The sequence below is a fragment of the Myiozetetes cayanensis genome, unplaced genomic scaffold (genome assembly GCF_022539395.1).
Source record: "Myiozetetes cayanensis isolate MyiCay16 unplaced genomic scaffold, myiCay2020 scf22, whole genome shotgun sequence".
Lineage (NCBI taxonomy): Eukaryota > Metazoa > Chordata > Aves > Passeriformes > Tyrannidae > Myiozetetes > Myiozetetes cayanensis.
In genome coordinates, this window is record NW_026087434.1 from 7,687,549 (window position 1) to 7,699,645 (window position 12,097).

Sequence of the window (12,097 nt, forward strand, 5' to 3'; positions counted from 1 at the left end):
ATTCCTGTCTCCCTCACTGCAGAGGGTGGAAAAGCAAAGCCAAGTGCAGAGGGAACTGGAGTAGGAAAAACTACAGTTAAACAGCATGACTCCAAGCTGCAGGTCCCCGTCTGCGTGGGAGGGAAGACACTCACTACTTGCTTCCCATCTTTTAGCTGTCCCAGATGGGAGATGATTTGTAGATGTTTTAAGTCTGTGTAATTTCCACACAGACCAAGAGGATATTGCTCTGCAGCTGCCCTGGCACTGGGGAAACTGGGCCCCCTGCACTCCGAATGGGAAGTTAATGGGATCACTTGAAACTGCAATTTTTGCTCTCTGTGTTAAGATAAGCACAAGGCTGGTCCCTCTTGGGCACAGCCACAAGTAAACATGGGCAGAACACAGCAAGGCTCAGGGGACTGCTCTCGCTTCCATTTGCAGATTAGACAGTAATCCTTCAAAATATTCCCTTGTTTGGCCTTTATACCTGTACCTCTGTGCACAGCCCTAAGTATATGGAGCAAAAATACACAACAAAAGGCCTAATTTATGCCTGGAGCAGCTTGACCTCAATTGTAATACCAGAACCGTATTTTGAATTGTCCTCACTATTGCTCATTTTATACTTCCTGCCATGCTGACTTCACTGTATTCTGAGAGCTGGCTTTGCTTACCTTAAAACATTTTAAAAAAAAAGAAGTGTTTTTCTTAGAATCTTTCTAAATCACATTTTACAAGATGCCCAACACTGTAACTTTAACATGGTCATGAGGCAACTTGAGCAGGAGGTTACAGAGTGGTAAGTTCTCCCAAGTGTATAAACATATTGCTTCAAAGAAACCCTTCCTTTACTACCCTGTCCATTCTCCAGAGGAATCACCGCAGATTAACACCAAGTTTTAAATTCCCTTTTCAGAATCTGAAAGACTCAGAACTGTAAGTTTTCTTCTGCAAGATGTTAGATTATTTAATAGCATTAACAATGCATTGCTGTGTATGAACTGTTTTACATGCACCAAGGTAATCCTCCAAAAATCACCTTAAGGACAAACAAAACCTCACCTGAACCAATCAAAAATTCACTTCCATGATAGCTCCATTACAATTCAGAAATCTTGATAGGTTCACTACAATTCAGAAATCTGAATTCTTGTTCCATGGGTAAGGTTTTAAATGTGGATGAAATAAGTCTAAAGTAAATTAATTATCAATCACGTACGTTGAACTGACCAAGTAAAAATCTATTTAAAGATTTCTCCTTCGGGAGCACACATTATTTCATTATTAAATTTTCTATTAAAATAACATGTGCTCCAATAACATGTGCCTCAACTGTTAAAATATTTGTCCAGAGTGGGGAACACAAGACTATTTTTACACAGACAGTAGAGTAAATTTGAATTATTTCACAACATCAAAGAGAAAACTGTTGGAAACGAGGGAACAAATTCCACTTGGAAAAAACTGTGGTTAAAAAGAGAGTACTTAGTCATGACCAAGACGGAACAAAAACCTGGAGACAAAAATCAGATGAAGAATTTGTAACAGCATTGCAAGATTAGATTAATTTCAGAGAGGTCTGTGGTCATGATACAGATCAGGGCTGCTGGTGTTAACTTTTATTTAAATACCTGCCCCTTAAGCATTTTTCTCACTTTTTATGCATTTTTATTCCTTGCTGATTGTCCACAAGAGTACCCTGTCTTTGATTAGAGAAATTCCTAGATGTCTAAAAACTTGTCTTTGAAGCACGGCTGAAGTTAGAATAACTTTTCCCAGCCATCCTGAATATTAATGTGTTTAACCAATCCTGCTTCACGAGCATCACACAAAATCCAGGATACTGCCCATTCCTTCATAAAAGACAACAAGACAGAGAAACAGCAAAACTCTAAATTCATGCAACTTTAAACAAACATGTGTTGCCAAGAGATATGGTTTGCAGCAAAGAAACAGATGCAGACTATCTAAACATGAACAGAGCCCGTGCACTGGGAACAGGAGACAAATAAGAAAAGAAAGGTTTGCCAAAAAACCCCAAACTCTCAAATGGTTGAATTAAAAGTAACTGGGGAAGAGATGCCAAAATAAATATGGGTCCACCATCAAAGAACCTGCCAGGTTATTGACCAGACACTGTTTCAGGCCTTTCTTACATTCACCTGGACTATGGAAATTTGTGTTGGGTCACATAAGCACTGTCCTCAAGATGAGACGTTAGAACAGCTTCAGAGTGAAGAAACAAACATATTCTGTGACATAAATACAGGATTTCAACCTTTAATGTGCCAACTACACGCTGACAGGACAGACAGCGTTCAGTTAATTGGTACTGGTAAGAAGTACTTCATAAAACCATAAAATAACTTATAAAACTTTTCATACCTGGGCCAAGCAGCGGGGACCGGTTCGGCTGGGCACTTGACTGGTGCGATGGCTGAGGTTCAACCATGTTGGTGTTGATAATGGTGCTAGTGGTGGTGGTGTTGGTTGTGGTACTGCTCTGAATTATAGGATTATTTCTATCCCACATGTTTACAGTCTTGTTGTTGTTGTAATTTGGGTCGCCCCAAGCTGAGGTACCATCATCGATTTCCATCTTGCGGCGAATGGACGGTGGCGATGGCTCTTCCCAGCCAGTTGCCTCACAGTTCTCTTTTTGTTTGGCTGGCACTGGCCCACCAACCCACCCTGACCCCGTCTGTTTTACAGAAGCAGCTCCTCCCCAGTTACTCACATTGTTGTCCTGGGGTTTATTAGCCCAATTTTGTTGGGGGCCCGGCTTTAAAGATTCCCCCCAACTTGTACCTGTATTAGCCTTGCTGTTTGTGCCATTTCCCCACCCACTGGTCCCAGACCTTGCAGAATCATTCCAGCCAGACCCCGATCTATTGTCAGAATCCCATCCAGATCCATTCTTCTTCCCATCACCCAAGTGTCCAGGAACAGATGATGAATCTGTCCAGTCTCCACCTCCTGAAGTCCAGCTTGGATTTGATTTCTGTCCATCTCCCCAGTTTTGAGATTTGGGTTTCTGAGGTTCACCCCAGGTAGGTGATTTGTCCTCCTGATTTGCGGTCCCACTCCAAGCGTGGCCGCTTTTGGCAGCAGCAGCATTATTAACAGTAGTAGAGCTTGCTGACTCTCCCCACCCCCCCGGGCCATTTGGTGCTTTGTTGTTATTGTCTCCCCAACCTGTATTTGTTGGAACAGCTGCCGGTGGAGAGTTGACCCACCCAGATACTGAAGAGGTATTTGTACTGTTCATGATGGACCCATCGTTCTTCCCCCCTGAGTTTGAAGATTGAGTAGCTGCACAACCCCAGGCCTCTGTTCCATTGTCATTCTTCCGTTCAGACCTTGGGGACTCTTCAAATTCCCAGGCAGTGTTTTGCTTTACAGGGGTCTGTCCCCACCCCGTATTGGACAGGACCCTGGGGTCAAGGTCATTTCTTGGCAACTGAACTTGCCCTTGGTCTATCATCCCTTTGTCTCTCCTCCTGCCCTCTCCAGCCCCCTCCCTCCCAGTACTGCCTTCATTTTGACTCCCACCGCTGTCATTGCTTCCTTCACTAGCCGTGGTGCCAGATGCTGCAGCTTTGGCCCAAGAGTTCATTTGTTCATTGCCCTGCTGCATGGCAGGGTTCGGACTGGTAACACTAGAGCTATCCCACCCTGTTGATCCTTTCCCATTGATGTCGCTATTGGAATGCTGGTTTGGGGGCTTGCCCCACTCCCCGTTGACACCGTTGCTGGTGTTACGGTTGGGGTGGCCCCAAGCTCCAGAATGCACACCACCAACACCGCTGCTGCCACCGCCCCTGCCCCACGCCAGGACCCCGGGACCGGACGGAGGCCCCGAATCCCACGCGTTCGCTCCGTTTCCTTCCTTTTGCACAGCACTGCTGGATCCGTTTTGTTTAGCACTTAATGCTGAGTTCACAGTGTCTCCATTCCCCTGACTGAACCCAGAATTGCTGTTTCCTGTGGCAGGATTACCTGGGGACATCCCCCACACTGAACTGCCCATTCCTTCACCACTGCCCCCGCTGACTTGAGAAACCGATGTTCCGTTAGCACCAGGAAGGCCTTGCAGGTGGGGCGGGATGATGGCCCCCATGCCAACAGCCATCCCCCAGTTCGGCAGTCCGTTTGTCTGCATTGCATTGATAGGGTTTGGTGAAGAGTTCATGGGGTTAGTGTTATTTGGTCCATCAGTGTTAAGGTTCTGAGGTTGTACGCTGAAAGACACATTCTGAGAAGTGGACGTTTGTGGTTCTGTGCTCTCTTGCGGCAGCAAGTTTCCCCAAGCACCCAAGGTGCCTGTTGGGTTCCCATTCTGGTTGCCCATGTTCTGACCTATGGCACTGACTGGACTGCAAATACTGGAAGGGTTGCCTGCTCCCACAGTTCCTTCATGTCCAAGTACAGGCCAGGCAGCTGGATTGGCATTAGGGTTAAGGTTAAGATTAATGCCAGCATTCGAGTTGGAAGCACCCCAGCAGTTCTGACTTCTACCGTCTCCCATCATGTTGTCCATCTTTCCATCCCCACCACTGGCAGAGCAGTGAGCTAGGCCAGAGCTGGAGCCTGCAGCCACCCCCCACACCCTGGCCGAGCTGCCGTTGCCGTTTGCTCCACCAGCTCCAAGGGCACTCTGGTTAGAAGTGCTTTGGACGAGTGCTCCGTTGGCGCCATTATTGCCATTAGTTTTCTTTGTATGTCCAGTGAAGTTGCCTTGGGCACTCCCTGTAGCCATGCTACTGTTCTCTGAGCCACAGTTGGAGGCAGAGTCAGTGTCTGTAGTACATTCTGAGGCAGACTCAGTCTCAGCTCCGGTTATGGAAGGCCACGCTTCCTTGTCAGTCCTGTCTATTATCACTTTATCCCAGCTGCAGTTGCCTTCACTCCTGAAAGCGGGCTGCTGTCCCCAGTGGGAATTCTCATAATGGTCTCCCAATCCACTGTGGCTGAGATCTGAAAGGATCCAAGGTTAAAAATGAGTCCAGTGTTCAAGCACTGCAAAAGCCCTCTATTAAGTAAGTACTGTTTTACATCACTAGTTAAACACCCCATTCTGCTGCAATCTAGAGAACATTCTCTAACACAATACAGCGACTTTCCCCACCACAATAGAGCACGATGCTCATAATAATTTGTCTCTCTCTTTAATCTGGAAAAACTCTCAATTAAAATAATGAAACAATCCCATTTTAGAACAGAGGAAAAGTTTTGTAACCCTTATTGTACTAGTTAAAATAATAAGCAGGTAACAAAATAAGGTGAGCAAATACACTAATCCATGTGAAGAACCTAAAAAGTAAATTTGGAAAAAACACAGAAGAGTATCTAGCAGACTCTTGCCATTTAGTTTGACTAAATTCTCATTCTTTAGGGAAACACAAAGAAAAAGCATCCAATTAAAAAATGTAAAAATGTCTGCCTGCCATGAGCTATTATTAAACACACACACACTCACATCACATTTAACACACTAAATTCATACTGCATTTAGGTTTTTCACCCTTCCTGCAAATAAAGAACAAATACAGACAACGACCTCTATTGTTTGGTGCCAATTATAAACACCACTATTTTATATTTTAGCAGAGAACTCGGGCACCTCTAAATAAGGGACAGTTTTGTCAAGAAACTTACCTCTCAAAGGTTTTATATATGGTTTAAACATTCCTTTGCACTTGTATACATGGTCCTACTTCTCCCCAACCCAATGGAAAGCAATGCTGTGCTGGACAGATAGCCAGTGCCTTTTCAGCACTGCCACATCCTCATAGATGCTAATCCAAAAAATTTAAACGAAAGCTCTTGAGTATCTACTTGCTTGCTAGAGCATAAAGTTAAACTGGGAGGCACAACTCATGCTAGGAACTCAAGCTTTGGTCAAGTTCTTGCATTTACTTTCCACCCCAATTGTTCTATACAAGGTTATTCCTCTTAGTTTCTTTTGATGGGAATTTGATACCAAGTAGTTCAACCAGATCCAAGGGATCCATACTGGAGATAATCTTTCAGAAGAGTTCCTCTTAACTGGCTGCATATACCAAAGTAACAAATTTTGGAAGTCAGTTGGTTTTTACCTGCTGTAGATCTGTCAAAACCTGACTTTCATTCTTTGTCATTTGAATTAAATGAATATTTTCATGGGGAAGACGGATACAGTAAATCTCCCAAACAAGCTGTTACCAGCAGATACCTAATATGCATTAATTTAAATCCTAAATATTTTGGTGTGATTAGCTCTTCCAATTAGAGGTGTTCTGATACTGTGAAAAATTGTTCCAAGTTTAGAAAAAGTTCTCTCTCTCTTTGACAAAGTCTTATTCACACATTTCACCTGTAGCTTTTCAAGAAAGGAGGGTGATAATTTGGTAGCCTTACGAAGATTCAGCAAGATGAAGAAATAACATGCTAAACCAAGTCATATTGCTGCTTTTAAAATTTAATTAAATTAAAGCAAAAGAAAGCATTTTAGAGAAAGGAAGGGAAAACAGTCTCAGCTCTTCACCTTTCTACTCATGATGCCAGGAAAAGCCTAACATCTCCTTCTAACCCCCTGCCATGGGTAGAGACACCTTCCACTATCCCAGATTGTTCCAAGCCCTGTCCAACCTGGCCTTGGACACTTCCAGGGATGGGGCAGCCACAGCTTCTCTGGGCAACCTGTGCCAGGGCCTCACCACCCTCACAGGGTGATGAACTTCTTCCATAATAATCGACAAGCGTATGACAAATCCGAAAGAGAATGTGAAAGGAGCCACTTGGATTTACCTGGATTCCCTCCCATACATGCAATGGCTGGAAAGGAAGGAAGCATCCAGCATATTCCTGGATACAGCCGACTGGTTATAGCACAGAGCTAAGGAAGGAGGTTGAACACTTACCTGCTAATCTAGATTTGCTACACAGGTGTTAAACCAAGACCAGAATCCCAGATAAGACATGGAAGGGGAAGGCAGCCTGTGAAATGACTTAAAAAGGGTCAGCAGGGTCAGAGAAATGAGCTGAGGAACATCCTTAGCAGAGTAGGAACGAACAAAGGGAAAAAAGGAGCAGCAGGCCAGGCCAGAAGATAAGAAGTTGAGCCAACCAAGGAATCAGGTAAGAGGAGTTATGGGAGATTTTTTTCAACCCCGTGGGTGGTGCGATTCAACACTGCCTTTGAGACATGACAGGAGGATTTAAAAGTGGCTTGAAATACATTGTTCCAATAAAAGGTCTTGTAAAAGCCAAAACCTGAGTTCCATATGCTGGTGCTGCGAGAAGGCCGGTGCTGCCCGAGGAGAGCTGTGCAGGGCAGGCCTGGGAGGGAGGATCAAGAGCACCAAGCGAGACGTCTCCACACTCACAAAAATGGCACCACGACCGACAAGAAGAGATAAAAGGGAGCTGCTTCTTTAATAGTTTCCTTTCTCCTCTCCCTCAAAAGATGGTGGTTAAAGCAATGCTCAAGTTTGGGAGCGCTTAGGAGACTGGAAATAAAGGGAAGATGTGGGATGGAAGAGCAAGATGACAAAACAGCTTAGAAAGACGGCTTAGAGTAGGGAGCAAAATAATTCATTAAATAAGAGACCAGATTTCGAGGATATGTAAGAGAAACAAGATGAAAAGAAAATTATCAGGGGGAAGAACTATAAAAAGCAAGAGATGTCCATATTAAAAGTAGAAAACAGCCAAGCACACCTACTCCAGACAATATCCCACCAAGAGCGCTTGGCTGGGAAGCAGAGCACACACAGCTCAAACCCCTCTGCTTCCCAAGGCTTTGCAAATCCATAGTTACTCCCTTTCCTGTACCATCAGCATAGTTGCTCTTTATGAGGTTCAGATTATACTCTCAACAATAACCACGGACTAATCTGAAAGTGGTGACTTTGACAGGGATTACAATAATTCCGCATAGGGGACATGAAATCAGCAATCCCTCTCTGGAGCAGCAGGTACCTGTGCTGTGCCTTCCCTGCTCTGGGGGCAGTGGGATCACTGTAGTGCATTCCACAAGTCACAGATTCACCAAATAGAGCAAAAATGTGCAACAGACTCAGAGCATCCAAATATTTACTGGAGCAACTGGTTATAACATCAATGGCTGCTGCGGTAAAGCTTGTCAGAAATGGGACAGATGAAGAGAATGAAAAAAAATATTCACAAAGTAAACAGCAAGCTGCAAAAACTGTGACTCTGCTGCCTGACAAACGTAAGAGTTTGAGCACAGATCCTGAAGAGAGCAGTTTTTATGTTCTTGTCTCCAGAAGCAGATAGCCAAAAGATGCTTTTCCATTTTCTTTATACTAAAAGGAATTCGCTCCTGTGAATCCAATAACTGGTAGCACAGTCCTACTTAATCCAGAAGTACTTTAAACATTTGGGAAAAACAATGAAAGCAAAATGTTTTATATGATTAAATCAAGAGACCTTTTTTCACTTGTTTGGAGTTTTCTTTTTTTAAAACAAAGATTTCCTTCAACTTTCTAGGAAACCAACTCTTCATAGAAATTCACAATATTTTCTTTCATTTTTAAAGTTGTTAAAACTGAAAGGGGAAACCAATTTGAAAATTTTTAAGAATCAGTTCCTCTTTATTTATGCAAAAATCTGGAATAAAAGCACTGAGTCCACCAGAGGCATTTCTATCCCTCCTCTGTGAGCTGAGCAAAGATTGTAAACAAGGCACGAGGAACAGAAACCACAGGTATTCTGTGTTAGCAAATCCCAGTGCAGGTACACCACAAAGTGAAACCGATTTTTAAATTCATACTTCGTGTTTGAAAATCTTATTTACGTATCTTTTATATTATACAGTTTCCTTGATTAACAACATTTCTTCAGCAATCAGGAAGGAATTATTAATCTGAGGATCACAGGTCGAATTTGCTTTTAACAAGAATATAAATTCCGTCCAGCAACAATCATAGACATGACCTGAAAAACGTACAGCTTTGATCACTATTACCAATAAGCATGAGGGGGTTGGTTTGGGTTGGTTTTCTTTAAATAATATACTTAATGGGGTGGGAGGAGTTTGCTGGCGTTACTACACACTGCAGTCAACATACATGACCAACTTCAATTTAGTATTTATTAAAACAGAAAACATTTTTGGCTGTTTTGTGTTTGATAATGAGTGATTAGCTGCAAAATCAGTTTAGTGTTTTAATAGACTACAAATGCAAAGTATGAGTGGAGTGAAATGGGAGAAGCTGTTGCATGCATTTCTTAGAAAAGCAAAATACTTTGCCTGCAACAAGCAATTCACCTAAAACTTCCATCCTCCCCTGAAAATGTCGTTTACAATAATATAACTTTCAATTTTTTGTTCAGCTGAATTAAAAGTAACTGTATCTTCGTAACTTCCACCACAGTAATTAGTTCAAATGCTGCACAGTAAAACCCTGCATGCCCAATTACCACACAACATTCAGCTGATTTTGGAACCGAAGCACGGGGAGGGTGTTAAATGGCAAAGTCCAGGATGAACCTTTAGTGGAACATTATTAATACATTTTGCTCACCCAGTTTTAAATCAGATCTAACAGTGGTTCCCTCTCTTATTACTAGTTGTATTTTTCAGCCCGTGTTAGTCGCGTAACAACAACCAGACCCATTGGCTCGCCCTGTGCTGCCCAAAGGACAGATGACAGACGATGTTCTCTGCCCTGACATGCAGAACAGAATAAAATCCCAAAGGCCAGTGACAGTCCCACTGGGGATTTTCCTTGGCACACAAAGGTTAGTGATACTGAGTAGGCAGATGAGGAAAAAAGGGCAAATTACTTTCTCCCCCAAAAAGAAATAGTTTTCAATTCAACATGAGCAAATCTTTAAAAGACTATAATTCAGTTTTTAAAATCTAAATTAAATAGGAAACACCAGGAACATTTTAAGTGATAAACCAAATGTAGCCTAATTTCATAAAGAGAATATGACACAAGCATCTATTCTTAAGTACAAAATATAATAAATTAGAAAATCTGGGCATTGTAGTGCTAACATTTCAGGTTAGCTGCTGCATCCAGCTCTAGGCACAGAGAGAGATTTGAAAACTGGCATCTGTGTGAAGCCCCTACAAAGCTCACTCACAGCAAGTCTCATGGACTGAGGAAGCTGAAATCTTGCACAGCGTACATAACGTGGCAAGACAGAAGAGAGATGGAAGCATTGAATAAAGCAGCTTTATTTATTTTAAAACTAAACCATAGCTAAGCCCACACGGGGGAAGCCTGTTATCCCCTTTTCATTTTCTACACTACGACATTCAAACGTAGTTGCTCTCCTCTGGTGCTGAAAGCTTTTAAATGCATTAAGAAAACAAGCAAAAATAAACAGCATTTCTCATCATTAGCAGAGATTCCACTAAATGCTACCTCTCCAGCACAAAAGCAGCAGTAGAAAAGACCAAAATCATTGCATTTTTCTGCTCAGTGCAACATATCTTTACAAGCAGTTTGCTGCGAAGACGCCATTTTATCAAACCTGAAACGCAGCCAAAAGCTCAGGACGCTGTGCTGCTGCTCTCTCGCTGAAATGTTATGTAATAAATTGATTTAACAGAAGCAGATGCTATTTTCTCAGGGTTAGGGTTACTTTCCCTCTTTTTTTGGCTCTTAAAAAGGGCTGATGGGTAATAAAATACCTGAAGAAAGGAGCCGCCCAACCATCCTAGGAGACGCTACATTGTGTGCAGAGCTGTTCCTACTCCTGCCTCTACGTTCTCCAGGGCTCCCGGCTTCAATATGTCGGCTGTGTACAGTGTAAGCCTCATCCTGTAGAGCTGCCAAGAAAATCTCTCTGTGCAAGCGTGCGCCCAGACAACCTGCGAGCTCGGCCGGGCCTCGGCTGCACTGGCTATGGAAATGCCCTTTCCACGCACAGCCCTCCTCCCCCTTCCCCTCGCTCCGCTCCTGAGCTCTAGGTGAAGGTATCAACAGAGCAGGATTTTTAAGCTTTGATTATCTAATTGCAGCTGACACTAAACCGATCTTCCTTCCTCTTTAAATTCCTTCAACTGTCACAAAACATTTTCACTTCAGGACCCAGCTACAATTAGCGCCCGTAGCTGCTTCTCTGACGCTTTTGAAAGTCAGCCAAGAGAAGACGCGGGTGCTGCCGAACGCCTGCCCCAGCTCCTTCCTGGAGCCCTCCTCCTGCCCCAGCTCCTGTCTGGAGTTCTCCTCCTTCCTGGAGTCCTCCTTCTGCCTGGAGTCCTCCTCCTGCCCCAGCTCCTGCCTTCTGCCCCAGCTCCTGCCCGGCATCCTCCTCCCTGCCCCAATGGCAGCTCCTGCCTATCATTTTCCTCCCTGCCCCAGCCACATCTCCTGCCCACTGCCCTCCTCCCTTCTCCAGCTCCTGCCTCCAGCCCCAGTGTCCTCCTTCCTTCCCCAATGGCAGCTCCTTCCTCCTACCCACCATCCTCCTCCCTGCCCCAGCTCCTGCCCGCCGCCCTCCTCCCTGCCCCAGCAGCAGCTCCCAAGTCCCAGATGTACACTGGATCGCTGCCAAGCCCTTAATGACTTCCCTGCCTCTATCTAAACCAGCTCTAAGTGGCAAACACGAGCGCATTAATCAGCGGCGCGGTTGTTTATAGAGGCAGGGAAGGGAAGAGCTGCCCGAACAATGCGGCAGGAGCCGGGCGCTGGCTGCGCCTGCACAGCCGGGACCAACCATCTTGGAACACCCGCAGTGGGAGCCCCGGATCTCTTCAAGGCGCAGGAACACGCAGGGTGAGCACAAAGGGGGCCAGCTTTATGTTTTTAGGGAACTAAGGATCATCACAGATTCTGAGATCACGCGTGGAGAACCTGTATTGATGCATAAACACAAATTGCAAAGGCTGATTTACATGAACTTCCAGTATGTCCAAAACACTCCTTTACGACTAATCGCCCTCCTACCTGCCCCAAATACATAGCAATGGTGCAGTAAGTGGAGCACGTTTTCAATTTGCTGTTGCAGTTCGTGCCAGGTGCCCATCGGAGCCGTTTGGCCCCTCTGTGCTGGATCTCACAGCCGACGGCTCCTTAAGGGTTTGGCTGCGTTCTCAGGGTCGCTGCCACTTCACCAGTGAAGCACAATCACTGCTGCTATTCTTGGCTCGAGA

The 12,097-nt window shown here is 44.4% G+C and overlaps 1 protein-coding gene across 11 annotated transcripts in view; it reads right to left on the reverse strand.

Moving 5' to 3' along the window:
• TNRC6C (trinucleotide repeat containing adaptor 6C) overlaps positions 1-12,097 on the reverse strand; it is a 314,470-nt gene that overhangs the window by 35,790 nt on the left and 266,583 nt on the right. For 10 of the 11 annotated variants that reach the window (XM_050319459.1, XM_050319461.1, XM_050319466.1 and 7 more), the window contains one exon: positions 2,368-4,959. In XM_050319459.1, coding sequence (XP_050175416.1) covers positions 2,368-4,959 — 2,592 coding nt within the window. Of the gene's footprint in view, positions 1-2,367; positions 4,960-10,633; positions 10,799-12,097 lie in introns of those variants that run through there. The other variant, XM_050319469.1, reaches the window with a different exon arrangement.